Source organism: Suricata suricatta, chromosome X, assembly GCF_006229205.1.
Source record: "Suricata suricatta isolate VVHF042 chromosome X, meerkat_22Aug2017_6uvM2_HiC, whole genome shotgun sequence".
Lineage (NCBI taxonomy): Eukaryota > Metazoa > Chordata > Mammalia > Carnivora > Herpestidae > Suricata > Suricata suricatta.
The window spans coordinates 72004758-72021013 of NC_043717.1; the positions used below are offsets into that span (position 1 = coordinate 72004758).

Consider the following 16256-nt stretch of genomic DNA (forward strand, 5'->3'; position numbering starts at 1 on the left):
AATGAGCCAGACTGGATGATCTCTAAGGTCTATTATAGCTTCAAAAAATCAGTGACTTTGGTGAAAAATCATAACAGTTTGGGGAGAAATAACCTTTCTAGTACCGTATAAAATAATGGCTCACAGAGGTGATCCACTGCCAGTAATAATAAATCCTAATCAGTATATCCTGGTTAGGAAATTATGACAGAATAGATTACTTTTTTTTAAATGTCCATCCAAAATTGTTAAACTTATTTGTGTAAAACTTTTTGTTACTTGGAAATTTTACTTATACAGAATACCTAATTCCCTGACAATACTCATTAAAGGAAAGCATTACTGTAGTTAATTAAAAGACAGTCTCTTTAGAGAGGGACTGTGACATGCCAAGTGAAATGCAAAAGCAAAATGAAGTACTAGATAAAGGTTAAAAACCAAGTAACAGAGGAACAAAGAGGGAATGTTTACATTCTCTTGGAACTTGGGAAAATAATATAGAAGGCAGCATTTGAGCTGGAATTTGAGTAATGCACAGGCAGAGAAGGGGGGGTGTCAGCAGATGGAGGAAATTTTAGTCTGAGGGAACAGAATGAACAAAAGGAGAGTTATAAAAAGTGAATGACAATAGCCAATCTCACGAGCTTGGGAACTGAATGTTCATGAGATGGGGATGTAGTGCAGATGTATCAAACTGGAAAGGTTAGTTGGGACCAGATCATAAAAGGCTTTAAATTCAAGGCCAAGGAATCACTAAAGACTTTAGAGTCCGAAAGAGGCATGATGCAACCAAGTGATGGCAAAAGTCAACCAGCAAAGTAAACTTCGATGAAACTTTAAGGGAAGGGGAATATTGGATACAGAGTCACAAGTTAGGAGATTGCTGAAGTAGTTCAGGCAAGGAAATCATGAGACCTATAATTAAATAGGCAGCAGGAGTGGAAAGAAGCATCTGATAATGGGAGAAACCAAGAACGTAGGGTCTACATGACTGATTAGCTTAGCAGTGAGTATTCAGACAGGATTCTGGGTATTCACGCCAGATGACCAGAGGGTTGTGATACCTTCCTAACTGTGATTGGGAGGGATGGAGGGGGCCGTTTTTAAATAGTTGCAAAGGTGTGGGGACAAGGAGATGTATAATAATGTTTAGAAATGGGCCTTTTATATGATTAGAAAGCTAATACAATAGCTGGACTATATATATATATATGTATGAATATGGATTTGGGGCATTTGAAGCACAGCATTGTTCCCTGTGTGTAGTCAAGGTACATTTCCTAACTGTGCTTACTTTTTAATCTCTATTTGACCACAATCGTCTATATTTTCCTGATCATCCACCCCTGCCACCCACCTCATGTCTTCTGAAAGAATGAAAACTTATTTCTATTAGTCAAAAAAGTTTAGGACACGTCTTTGATTTAAAAAGAAATCTTTGAAATGATATTCTAAAACCTGAATTTTTAAATTTATCTCTACTTTCAAAGATTATACAGATTACAATATCAGAAATGAATGGTAGGTTATATAATTATAATTTTATAACCAGAAATGTTCCTGACAGATGGCTTATAGAGAAAAGACAAATAATGACAAAAGAGATTAAAATAATATCTGTGCCTTAGTGCCAAAGCTAGAAATTTAAAGCTCCCAAATAAATAGAAAAATGAGCCACTTTCTTGCAAAATACCCAGTTCTTTAGATCATAAGGGATATTTGGGTCATATACTGATAGAGGAAAAAGGTACAACAAAAGCCATTTCAGACTCCTCCACGTCCCATTGCGTTAGAGATCTTCTTCATGTAAATGAGAAGAGAGTAAGTCGTCAATGTTTACCAAACTGAGTGATGGCAAATTAGTAAAGTTGTGCAAAGTTTTAACTAGATGGCTATCATATGTAAATATATTTATATTTATATTTATTTGTAAATATATATCATATATATTTATATTATAGTGTCTTTGGAACTTTAAGGATCTGTAATCCTACCCTGTAAATATATTTTTCAAATTAATAACTTCAAGTAAGGAGGCTATCTTGAACTTTTGTAGACTTTGGCCACTGCAACCTTAAATTTAAGGGATTACTTGGGTAGTAATTCTGCTATGTACATTGCCATTTAAGGTTTGTACTCTTAATTTGATCATTGAAAGTGTGTGTACTATTTGAATAATGTACTTTTGTGTTTAAATTCTAGTCTAAAGGACCTTTGGGTGTGTGGTTGTATATGGTTATATTTATTCCAGATTGGAGTTTGATCATTAACCAAGCTTAGTACCTTAACCTAGTATCAGTGGGAGGTTTCTCTGGTTGGTAATCTCAATATTCAAAGAACTCTATTCTTTTGCTTAAGATTATTGGTCTCAGGTCATATAAACTAGAAGAAATATAAACCTTGATAAGCATTGGAATGACATGAGTAATCTGACATTCTCACAACATTGGGAAAGATCATGTTTGTCCTTTATTTTTTTCACAAGATTTATATAGTTGAGGGTAGAAAAGGAAGCCTTTAAGCCTCTAGATTAAGATTTAGAATATTAGACTCAGTAATAAGCTTAGTCTAATTTCAGGCTTGACTTTAGTTGGTGTTGAATAGAACTAATTAGTACTATTAATTTATCATGTCGTATTAATTGCTAACCTGATTGTACCCATGCAAAACCTTAGATACCTTGGACAAATTTTAGTTTGCTTTCGAGGATATAGAAAAATGGCACATGGAGATACATTGTACATTTGGGCTTGTAGACATTATTTATCTCAGATTACTACTCCTGATATGTTAATTCTTGTACATTTTAAGTTTGTTTATTTTTGAGAGAGAGAGACAGAGCAAGTGGGGGAGGGGCAGAGAGAGGGGGAGATAGAGAATCCCAAGCAGGCTCTGCACTGTCAGCACGGAGCCCAATGCAGGGCTCAAACCCATAAACTGTGAGATCATGACTTGAGCTGAAACCAAGAGTCAGATGCTTAACTGATTAAGCCACCCAGGCGCCCCAGTAAATTCTTGTTCATTTTAGTAGTGACCCTGTGCGATAGTCTATCACTTTATAAATTGGGAAAATAAGTATTTCTGTCTTTCCCAAATCTCTTATTCCCTAGGATGTAAAACCCTATTCTCTACCATCCAGGGGACTATTTGTCTTTAAGAAAGCTTTCATGTGAGGCAGATTGGACCCCAAACTCAATAGTGTTGAATTATAGGTGGTTAATTTGAAGTGAGTGGAGGTATTTGTTATGTATCATAGCTCTTTACCAAACTTATGAATTACTTCAGGTCAATAACCAAGTCTCAATGTATGTATAATATGTATGCATAGTAGGTGACCAATAAATGTTAATTGAATGAATGAGTATACTTCCATTTTCACATTGGGAATACTTTAAAATCACTTTAGCAATTGGATTTTTATACTAAGAATGCTTTACCAAAACTAAAACTGAATTTCTTTTCTTTTACAGGTGCAGGAGACATTGTTGCAATCATGATTGGCAATCTGAAAGGCACAAAAATTTTACAGTCCATTCAAAGAGGCATACAAGTAACAATGGTCATCGAAGTAGGGAAAAAACATGGCCCTTGGGTGAATCACTATTCAATTTTCTTTGTCTCTGTGTCCTTTTTTATTATTACGGCTGCAACTGTGGGCTATTTTATCTTTTATTCTGCTCGAAGGTTACGGAATGCAAGAGCTCAAAGCAGGAAACAGGTTTGTAATGGTCCTTTCTTCCAATCTAAAAATACTTTTTTAATTACAATTTCATAGTCATGCATTTTAATATACTTTACTTGCTAGATAATGATCCATGCTTATGTTTTATGAAAACTGGTAGTTTTTAAAAATGTATCAGCTTCCATCCTCTCAAAACTTTTATTTTCTGTAATTTGTGGCTTTAATCCTGCTTGATTAAATCTTCTGACACCTCATTAGGGAGCACAGCCAGCAATTAATTATATATGAGTGTAAATACATATGTTCTCTTAAATTTATTTCTAAATTACCAAAGCATTTCATACTCAATATAGAAAATTGAGAAATCAGAAAGTACAAGGGAAACACCTTCACTCAAACCCCATATAACAGAAAAACTGTAGTCACCACCCAAGGTGAATTAGTGTTATTTTACGTGTGTGTGTGTGTGTGTGTGTGTGTGTGTGTGTGTGTGTGCATGATATAGTGCTGGGCTCCAAACAGAGTCACATATTCATAATTTCTATCATATTTTAACAACTGACATCTAAATAGGTACAAAGTATAGAAGTAACAGAGCAAAAATACAAAAGCATCCTTGAACAGAGTGGTTGTATGCCACTGACCCTACCACTTTTAAACTGTTCCTCATCCTCTTGATATTTTCCCTTCTCTCCTTACCCAGCCCTGTTTCCATGGTCACTGCCATGTATACATCTTCATTTCCTTTGGCCCCTCTCTCTATTTGTTACACTTTCTGTCAAAATCCAACCCTGGTTAAGTCCTACTTCCTCCCTAATCTGTGCCTGTACATTGAAGTAACAGGAAAATAATGGACATCACTACAGACTGGTCTTAATATAAATCTATGACCACAAACTGAGAGTGAGACCTTAACATGGCCTGACAATCATACTGTGTTTTCCTAGGCATTTCCCTCCTGCTTTCACAGGTAACTAATCATTCATGTTCTTTTCTCCTTAAACCACCAGCACCTCCTTCAACTTTACCCTTAGCTTGGAGTTTGGATCTTATTCCACTGAGATAAATTGAAGTGATCAAAAGAGTACCTCTACACGCTCCCACCACAGCTACACATCTGTCTGCAACTGTGTCTGTATCCTATATCCTATGCCTTATCTTCTGTTACTGTGAACACACAAACATGCCATTGTTGCTTCGCTTTTCAAAAGAGCTTCTCCTGACCCCATGCCAGAAATCTTGGAGTTATTCTTTATTCCTCTTTTACCTCTCACTTCCCATATAACTTGCATCAGCAAATCCCATTGGTTCCACCTTTGTTATATACCCGGAATCCAGTTACTTCTCACCACTTCCATTCCTTCCATCCTGTTCCAAGCCCCATCATTTGTTAACTCCTCTCCCTCTCAAGTATGTATTCTCAACACAATGTCAGAGTGGCATGCTGTTTCTCCAGAATGCTCAGTAGGGATTTAATGCTTTTATCTGATCATTATAGTAAGGGCAAGAATACATCTCTATATGCATTGAGAAGTTCCTCCAAAGGCAATGAAATTCTGGCCACTTCATGTACTCTTTCTCCAATAAGCAAAAATGAACCCAGTTTATTTGGGACTTGGGGAAGCAGTGAAGATTTCTGTACGGCAAGAAAGTTCCTTGAATTTAGGAATAGATGAGAAATTGAAATCTTATTACAAAACCTTCATAGGGATTAGACACCGATATATGGTAATGAGTGATGATTATCTCAATGTTTAAAGTTAATTGACTTCTGTTCCTCTCCTCAGAGAAGCAGCTTATCACATTGGTGGCAGGTTCAGCCTATTACTAACTGTGGCCAAAAGGATGTTTAAAATTCCTAGGTCAAGCCATTCAATAGTTTTACACTGTGTTAATATTTGACATTTCTATATTGTGCTGTTTTTATCTCGGAGGTTGGAGAGAAATTGGTATCTAGTATGAGTACTAAAGGTTATGGATACAATGACAAAAGTGGTTTGTATATGTTCATGGTGGGTCATGAATTCCTATATTCTGCATGCTATAATCTATTAACATGGCATTAATCCCTATCAGAAAGTAATATAGTTTATAAAGAATAGCCTGATGTGCATAAGCTCCATTGAGTATTTAACTCTGGTTTCATCATTCATTTAAGTAATTCTCATAGTTTATAGTAAATTTTATGAAAATGAACTTTTGTAAAAATGGTCAAAAATAACATTAAAATTTCTCACCTTTTAGAGAAGGCTATTGAAAGGGCTTCTTTCACAACTTAGTGGGCTATATGTATGTATCCTTTGGTGACTAAAGGATTAAATATATGACTGGTAATCCCTTTTGCTTATAAATATTTGAGAGTGTTACAATATAATTTATACGTTATTTAGTTTTCCTGACTTCATACTTTTTTAAAAGGTAGAGCTTGATGCATATGATGGTTATAACTATTGCGAAATACTTAACTGCCTTAACCCTATTTTACAGTTATGGAAACTCACCTTCATTAGAATATTAGGAATTCATTAGAGTATTTAGGAATGTCTTCTGTCTGACATATTATAATACCTAAAATATAATGTCAGGAAAACTGATAAATAAACCATTAATTTTGATGACCTAGATGCCCAAATATAATGGGCAACACATAGTGGCCACATGCCTGATACGTCATAGTATAATGTGTGAGAACACATATCATCCCTGTTTATGTGCAGAGAAAACTTTTAAACAAATGAAAAGTATCAATGGGTTGTGAACAAAAATAACATATTAGGCATTACATGGTGAATTTGTGTCCACACTGGGAACAATCCTAACCCAAGACAAGGAAGATTATGAAAAACCTTATGGTGTGGTCAGGCTAAATTCAATTTGGGAGTGACCACTATACACTTGGCATTAGACACCCAGAATTTGGGATTTGGTGCACATATCCTAATCGTACTTAAGCAGTTAATACTCAGTGGCAGCAAGGCATGTGTTGGAGTAAACATTGGCTGGTGAAATAAAAGAGGGCTCTAGGTGAAATAGAAGCTGGCCGAGGTATAATGGAAGATGCTGAATTAACTTTTGACAAATAATGACTTTCAGAAGAAAAGCATTTAGTTTCTGAAATAGACACATTAGAAGGGATCATCTGGGGTGCCTGTGTGACTCAGTCGGTTAAGCATCTGAATTTGGCTCGGGTCATGATCTCACAGCTTGTGAGTTTGAGCCCCGCATCAGGCTCTGTGCTGACAGCTCAGAGCCTGGAGTCCGCATTGCATTCTTTGTCTCCCTCTCTCTCTGCCCCGCCCTCACTCACACTCTGTCTCTCTCCAACAATAAATAAACAATAAAATTTTTTTTAAAAATAGAAGGGATCATCTTCCAGGAGAAGGGAAAAAAAGGGAATCCACTTGGAAGGATGATAAGGCCTTGATAATATGGCCACACAGACCCAATACATAATGCTAGAGAATGCTAGCACTCTGGGGCGCTTGGGTGGCTCAGTTGGTTAAGCGTCTGGCTTCGCTCAGGTCATGTACCCACGGTTTCTGGGTTTGAGCCCTGCGTCGGACTCTGTGCTGACTGCTAGCTCAGAGCCTGGAGCCTGTCTTCAGATTCTGTGTCTCCCTCTCTCTCTGACACTCCCCTGCTCATGCTGTCTCTTTCTGTTTCTCAAAAATAAATAAAAAACAAAAAAAAATTGCTAGCACTCAACACTGGGAAAGAGCATATATCTGACACAACAGGGACTGGTAATGATCTTACTACAAACGGAAGCCCAAGTAACCATGGGGTAATGGCCTTCCATTTTTAGCTACTTCAAGGAGAGCATCTTTGAGACACATATAGATCCCAAACTTATGGAAATTTTTTGAGTGAAATTGTAACTTACATTGCTAATCTCTAACTTATCATGACCAATAGGATTGACCAAAATAAAATTAGCTAATAGGAATAATATCAAATGATACCCATGTATTCCTCAGGGGAGGGAGATGGTCTTGCTGCACAGCAGTTAATGGGAATCTGTAACTATATAATACTGTGAAGTGAGACAAATGATTGGCTTTGTCCTCAACTAACATGGAACCTAGAAATGACAGAATCATCCTCACTGGTGACAACACTTGTCAATAATATCTAGTGTGTGGGCAAAGATCAGTTCTTCTAGGAAGGTTTAGTAAACACTTCTATGATACTTCCTGATTTATTTTGTGACCAAACGTAACTGCATGATAACCATATTGTGATACAGTGTAATACTAGTATTGCTAGCAAAATTCAACTACTGGTGTAAATAAATCATGTGATAGTCATATTTGGAAACTGACCTAAAACCTCCAAAGAATATTATACCAATGGAGAGTGATTAGCCTGAGGAAGAATTAGATTTAGTTCCATAATTACACTGAATGGCTCTATAAGTTTATCACAAAGTTCAAGTAGTCATAGAACAAGGAAGTAAACAGATAATTAAACTGGCACATCAATATAAAGATGTTTGAAAATGTCTTATAGATTAAAAGAAGCGTATTTATACCCTTCACTGGCTTCTGCAGGTATTAGGTATGCTTTTGTTATTCTTACTGCCCCTTATGTATAAATGCTGTACTAAGTGCAGAAGTCCAAACAACTATGACTATTTTGTTGTCAAAAAGACCTTGTTCAAGAGATAGGGGATGGATTATGAAGAAAGAGTGTAGTAGATCTGGTTGCTTACTTCTTGCCAGTCTCCTAGGGAACCATGATTGGCCTTCAGCCAACCCTGGGAATGTGGCCCTCAAAGTGTTCTTTATGTTCGTTATTGATGATTTTGTTATACACACCTGGGGCAATGGACCATGTTGTGCCAGCTTGTCATGGTTGCCGGGCACTGCAGTAACGATGAATGATATGCACCTATTTTCATTGTTGGGGTCTTGAGTGTCAGGCAGCATAGCCAGTTGCTAGCAGGATTACCTAGTGACCAGCCCCCATCTGAGCCTCAGACCCCAAGACTCCAGTTGGTTCCCTGGGCAAAGATATACCACACATGTCTTTGTAGTTTGCTACCAAAGAGATAGCATTCCTTTGTGGTCTCACATGAGGAAGAATGAAGCTACATTAATATCTTAACATTTGTCCTTGAATTTAAAGCATGACTAAAAATATCTGAAGTATTTCTGATTACATTAGATTTTCTCTACTAGCACGTGAAGTAAACTGGAAGACTTGTCAGGTGTCTGCATACTGTACCACTGTCAATATACATATCTGCAGTGGGTGTGTCTGTCTGTATGTATCTGTTCCTTCAGGAAGACTTATTAGAGCCTTTTACAAAACTGTTGTTTTGGCTTTATGTAAGAAGAGCAGATTAAACAAATTATTCTCTTAATAAGACTTAGTTTTATAGTCTTCCTCTGACTCTCATTGAACAAAAGGAAGTTCTTATAATGGGTCTCAGGATTATTTTATATTCACTTACTCTAATTTTACTTTTATATCACTAATTCTAAAGTTTCAATTGCCTTTTTTTCAAATGCAATAATCTGAGTCATAACCTATCTACTGGGTCAAATTCCCCATTTCCTCACAGCTCTTCCTCACACTGCATTTCCTCACACTGTTCACAGAAGTAGTTTGTACTCCTATTTATCCCCATCTCTGTGCTCCATGGACTTATGGGAAACTGTTTTATAGCCTGTACTCCATGGACTTATGGGAAACTGTTTTATAGCCTGTACTCCTCTTTCCTTTAGGAATACTTCATTAAAACATTATGCATAGGTTTTCATTGAAAAAATAGATTTCTTTTTGTTCTCATGTATCTGAACAGCTACATGACTCAGACATTGATTTCTGTTCACAGGAATATATCTGAAGAAAAGAATCCTATTACCATAATTCTTGACTTTATTCTGTTCTATAAATTCTGAGTCAGACTTTTATGAAAATTTTTATTTAAAAGAAGTGATGACTTAAAGAAGGAAAACCTAGTTTGCTTACATCCACTCTCCTTTCTTGCTTTTGCACACTCTGCTCCCCATCAAGTAATTAGGTTTGACTCCATGCCTAATGTTATTCATGTGGGTTTCAGTTATGCTAAAAGCTTGAATGCCTTGGGATCAAAAGCCAGGCTGACAAATCACCAGCCTGAAACATTTATTTTACTTAATTAGATGTAAATACACAAACTAGGTAGGATATCTTTGAGTTTATACTTTAAAAATTGATCATTGGAATATAGATGAAAATTGGCTTGACTTTTCATTTCCAGCCCAAATACAGTCTCACTCAGGACTAACAAAACTATATAGCTGAGATTCTTCAGTGACTAGAATGATCACAGTTTTTGAATAGAGGAATGACATTAAGTTTCTGTTAAGAAAACTGGCTGACACCAAGCTTTTTTGGATTAGTCTTCAACTCTTTTGCCAAATATTCTTATATCAAGTATCTCTTAGGATTGGAGAGGAGGCAGGGAAAATCTTTTGGTATAAAAGAGTTTCGCAAATCACAGTAAGTCGCAAATTTAGGAAGGATTTGAAGATTGAATAATAGCTGACTTTGAGGTTTTGGGTTTTTTTTTCTTATTTCTTTCATTTATCTTGTTCACAAAGAATGTGAAGCCTTTTAAAGGCTTCTTTGCTATTACACAATGGAGGCAGTGTACTATAGTGGAGAGATCATGGGCTTTAAAGCCAGAACCTGGGCTTGACTTGAATCACAGCTCTGCAACTAACCAGCTGCCTGGACTTTAGTCAAGCTTCTGAAACTTTTCTTGTCTATAAAATTTGGATATTAAAATACCTATTCCATAAGACTGTTAATGATTAAACAAGATGACACATGTAAAAAGCCTAGGGTTGCACCTGACACACAGTAGAGGCTAATACCTGTCCTCCAAACCTTTCTTTTCCGAAATTTAGCAGAGTAGAGGCTTTTAATGAGTACAAGTGTGACTTGGATGAGAAAATTGTGAAAATCTGTTTTGATTTTCTAAATTCAGAAGCTATTCTTTGAGCAATTACTAGGCTTTATGGGAAATTTTAAAAAATGTTTAAGCCCCACTCCTCCAGCTACTCACAACCTAGTAGGAAAGACACATGAATAGTACAATTAGAGAATATGATAAGAGGTAGAAACAGTAAGCTACTGGAATTTACAAGGTAGGAGGGAATTCTGAAATGATGTCAAGGCATTGAAAAAGTGTCCAAAGAAATTTGTGTAAAAAATTAGATACATGCTTGAAGTTCTGTTTTTAAGGAATAGAATACAAATTACAGTTAGTATTGGGGCACATTATCTTTAAATGTGGAAACATATTTGGGCACCCAGAAGTTTGACTTAAGTAATATATCCAAACATATCTGTTTAACATAAACTGTTTGATCTTAATGTTGTTCTCAGATTTATGTTTTTAGAGGAATGAATGCTTCTTGGAAACTCTTGCGATCAGAGTCAGTGAACTATTTTGAGTACTGGTGGCAGTTTTGTGAGAGACCTTCATTCAAGCTCTAAAAACACCAAAATGATGTTTCTCACATCCATATTTAAAGAAAATGGGTTTGCTTTTCCTTATAAAAGTTCAGTAGGAGCTGTTGGAATTGCCCACATTTTCTTTTTTTTTTTTAATTTTTTCCCACATTTTCTTTTAAAGTATTTTTTTTAATTCCAAAGCTGCTTTGTTAAACATGGATTTATACTATTATGCAAGTCTTTTAGAGATCCTTCAAAATCAAGTCCCTTGCTTAGGATCCTCTGGCATCTTGAATTTTGCCCTGTATTTTTATAGCCCCTTGACTTTTTTTTTTTTTTAGCATTGCTCTGTAATGTGAGTTCTATTCTCATAAGCATAGATTTGGACATTACATTTAGAGCTTGCCTTTGATCCCATCTCTCAAATTTATATTAGTCTTGGATATAATTAAAGAAAGTTATATATTTAATATGCATTCCTAGTAAATTATTAAGCACTAACACTGGAGACTCAGGCATTTATATTGTGTTGAACTGAATATTTTGGAATGAGAAAACAGACTATGTAGACTAAAGTAAATACACTAGAGATATCACCTCCTTGTGAGTGCAATTCCCTGATTGTGTCACATAGCTTGTTTAAATCAGAAGTGTTCTTTTTTTATTATTTATTTTTTTTTACTTTTGAGAGACAGCACAAGCAGGGGAGGGTCAGAGAGAGGGAGATACAGAATCTGAAGCAGGCTCCAGGCTCTGAGCTAGCTGTCAGCACAGAGCCCGACTTGGGGCTCGAATCCACAAACCGTGAGATCATGACCTGAGCCGAAGCCCGCCGCTCAATTGACTGAGCCACCCAGGCGCCCCTAAATCAGATGTTCTAAAGACAAAGTACACAATGATTGTCAGAGACTTATCATCAACTACATTTTTTTTTCTTTGCCTGTTTTTCTTGTTGGCTTTTTTTTTTTTTTTAACCATTTGCGGTGTTCACATCTGGGTTTCTAATCAGCTCATGATCTTTGTGTAAAGAAAGTACTGATATTTGGAAGTCTAGGCCAGGGCCAGGACCCTTGGGCATACTGATTGTTCACTATAAGGACTGGCCACAGTTTCATAGATTTTAGAATCCAGGAGTTGGAAAAGCTTCAGACAGTAGCTGAGTTGTGAATGTATTGTAATGGAATCTTGAAGTATGAAGAGCAAAGTCCCAGTAACAGCTCCATCATTTAGAGGCTGCATGCCCTTTTGGATGAGTTATTCAACTTTTTAAAGCCCCTATTTATTCATCTCTAAAATGGGCATGTTAATCTCCTTCAAGGCATTGTTAGGATTAAATGAGGTTAACAGACATCAAAAATAATTTTAAATTATAGAATACATAAAATATAAGGAAATGGTAGTGGTAGTACGAGCTTCCTGCTGCAAACCACAGTAAAAAAAAAAGTTGGCTACTTTGATATTAGCAAAAGGAACTGTTAACTCTAGGCTTCAATGGGACCTACACTAACCAACTCTGACATTTTGAGCAAGGCACTCTTCCACTGTAGGCATCAGTTTCTTATCCGTCAGATTAGATATCTTGACAGGTGAATTCTAAGAGTTTTTCCAGCTCTGAAGACCCTAAGTGTACTTCACTTCCTTTCACTCTCCCTGTATTATTTACTTATGGTGCAAGTAACAGAAAATATGTGTGCATAAAATAAAGTGCCATCATTGAATTGCCCTTTTGAGTTAACTCACAATTAAGTCCCAAAGTGGGAGTGAAATGGTCTCGATTAGCATCTTTCCTTCAAAAAACTAGCTAGACCTAACTAATAACTGTTTCTGTTAAGCTATATCTGCTAGTCAGGTAACTACTTCAGAAGTTTCTGCCACTCCTGAGACAGCAAAGAAATAGTTTGTCTAGTAATCTCTTTGGCATTAAGTCAAATACCTTTCACAAAATATTTACATAGGAAGCAGGTTTGAGCATTAAGGAATTTCGTCATATATACCTTTACTCATGGATTATTCCCTTCCAAAATATATTTGCCACAGATATGTATAAACATGTTACAAGAGCCTGTTAGACTATTGATGTAGTTTATATTTTCATTTAATCAAAATTTTATTTAGTGGCTGCTATATGCCAGACATTATGCTGGATACTTTATTTCCACATATTCTTCATGTTAGCTGGGGTTTTTCCTGCTGGGGATAAAGGTACATATTCACAATGACCTCTGGTTCTGAGTGCCTACTGTTTGCTGAATTTCTACTAAGTTCATTTTACAGTAGAAAATAGGAAGATTGCTTATCATTTTGCCATGCTGCACATGCTATGTTTCTGTCCCAAACAGCATCTACCCAAGTGTGAAACCTAGCCTTTTCTTCAATTTACACATGTATTATATTCGCTTGATGCATTGGTGTATGTAGTAGATTTTACTGAAGGGGAAGAAAGGATTTATTTGCAGCATTGCAAGTAATTTTAAGGTAATAGCGAATATCTCATACTACCTGGGATTTTTCCCCCTTTATCTGTTCACCCCACAAAGAGGGACAGCCTTTTATTGATCTTTCTCACCTTTCCCTTATCTTTTAGATTTCCCTATGTCCTAACTTCACTTCTTTTATTTTTATTGAGGTAAAATTGGTATGTAACTTTAACTTTCAGGTGTACAAAATGATTGGACATCTGTATGTGCTACAAAATGATCACCACCAAAAGTCTAGTCATCCATCACCGTTCAGTTGGTACCCTCTGCCAATTTTGCCCAACCCCTTCCCCTCTGATAACTATCAACCTGTTCTCTGTATCTGAGTTTTTATACTATTTTGGGTTTTTTTCTTAGATTCCATATATGAGTGAGATTATAAGGTATTTGTCTTTCTCTGCCTGACTTATTTCACTTAGCATAATATTCTCTCTTGTTAAACAAATTTTAGTTGTTTATTTTTGAGAGAGAGAGAGACAGAGAGAGAGAGAGAGAGACAGAGCATGAGCATTGGAGGGACAGAGAGGGAGACACAGAATCTAAAGCAGGTTTCCAGGCTCTGAGCTGTCAGTATATAGCCTGATGTGGGGCTCAAACTTGTGAACCATGAGATCATGACCTGAGCCGAAGTCGGACGCTCAACCGACTGAGCCACCCAGGTGCCTCTAGCATAATATTCTCAAGGTCCATCCATGTTATTATAAGTGACAAAACTTCATTCCTTATGGCTGAATAGTATTCCTGTGTATGTGTGTGTCTGTGTACCACATACTCTGTCCATTTATCTACTGATGGACATGCAGGCTGTTTCCATATCTTAGCAATTATAAATAACATGGCAATGAAGATTGGGGTGTATGTATCTCTTAGAATTAGTGATTTGATTTTGTGTTCTTTGGATAAGTCCCAAGAAGTGGAGCAGCTAGATCTTATGGTAGATCTATTCTTAATTTTTTGAGGAACTTCCATACTGTTTTCCTAGTAGCTACATCAGCTTCAACATTTGTTATTTCTTGTCTTTTTGATAATAGACATTATAACAGGTGTGAGGGGATAGTTCATTGTGGTTTTCATTTGCATTTTCCTAATATTTTGGGATATTGAACATCTTTCATATGCCTGTTGGCCATCTGTATGTCTTCTTTGGAAAAATGTCTATTCAGACCCTCTGATCCCTTTTTAAATTAGGTTGTTCAGTTTATTGTTGTTGAATTGTAGAGTTTTTTTCCTATATTTTGGCTATTAACCCCTTATCAGGTATATGATATACAAATATCTTCTCCCATTAAGTATATTGCTTTTTTGCTTTGATTATGTGTTCCCTTCCTGTACAGAAGCTTTTTAGTTTGATGTATCCCATTTGTTTATTTTTGCTTTTGTTTTCCTTAACTTTGGAGTCAGATCTACAAACATATCACTAAGACTGATGTCAAAGAGTTTACTGTCTATGCTTTCTCCTAGGAATTTTATGGTTTCAGGTTTTACATTCAAGTCTTTAATCTGTTTTAATTTCTATGTATGGTGTAGGATGGTGGCCTAGTTTTTATTCTTTTCCATATGGCTATTAAGTTTTCCCAGCACCATTTATTGAAGAGACGGTCCTTTCTCTGTTATATATTCTTGGCTCCTTTGTCATAAATTGTCTGTGTATATGTAGATTTATTTCTGGGCTCTCAATTTTGTTCTGTTGATTTCTGTCTGTTTTTAGGCCAATGACATACTGTTTTGATTACTATATACCTTTGTAGTGTAGTTTGAAATCTGAGAGCATCATACATCCAGGTTTGTTCTTCTTTCTTGTCCTGGCTATTTGGGATCTTTTGTGGTTCCATACTGATTTTAGAATTATTTGTTTCTGTGAAAAATGGGTTGGAATTTTGATAGGGATTGCGCTGAATCCGTAGATTGCCTTGGGTAGTATGGTCATTTTAGCTGTATTAATTCTTCCAAACCATGAGCATGCAATATCTTTCCTTTTATTTTTATATTCAACTTCTTTCATCTTACAGTTTTCAGTGTACAGGTTTTTCACCTCCTTGGTTAAATTTATTCCTAGGTATTTTATTGTTATTGATGTAATTGTAAATGGGATTGATTTCTTAATTTCTTTATGATAGTTCATTATTAGTGTGTAGAAATATGTTATATTAATATATTATTATATTATTAGTGTGTAGAAACTAACGTGTAGAATATATTGATTCTGTATTCTACAACTTTACTGAATTCATTTATTCTAATAGTTTTTTGGGGAAAAGTATGGAAGTTCCTCAAAAAACTATCCATAGAACCCCCTTATGACCCAGCAATAGCACTGCTAGGGATTTACCCAAGGGATACAGAAGTGCTGATGCATAGGAGCACATGTACGCCAATGTTCATAGCAGCACTGTCAGCAATAGCCAAAACATGGAAAGAGCCTAAATGTCCATCACCTGATGAGTGGATCAAGAAGATGTGGTGTATATTCACGATGGAGTACTCCATGGCAATGAGAAAGAATGAAATATGGTCATTCATAGCAACGTGGATGGACCTCGAGGGTGTCATGTTAAGGAAAATAAGTCAGGCGGAGAAGGACAGATACCATATGTTTTCACTCATAGGTCTAACAGGAGAAACCTAACAGAAGACCATGGGAAGGGGAAGGAGGAAAAAAAGTTAAGGAG

General features: G+C 36.2%; 1 protein-coding gene across 2 annotated transcripts in view; it reads left to right on the plus strand.

The window, feature by feature from the left end:
* Window positions 1-16256, plus strand: part of RNF128 (ring finger protein 128) — a 98978-nt gene that overhangs the window by 63062 nt on the left and 19660 nt on the right. For both annotated transcript variants that reach the window (XM_029930118.1, XM_029930117.1), the window contains exon 2: window positions 3450-3697. In XM_029930118.1, coding sequence (XP_029785978.1) covers window positions 3450-3697 — 248 coding nt within the window. The remainder of the gene's footprint in view (window positions 1-3449; window positions 3698-16256) is intronic.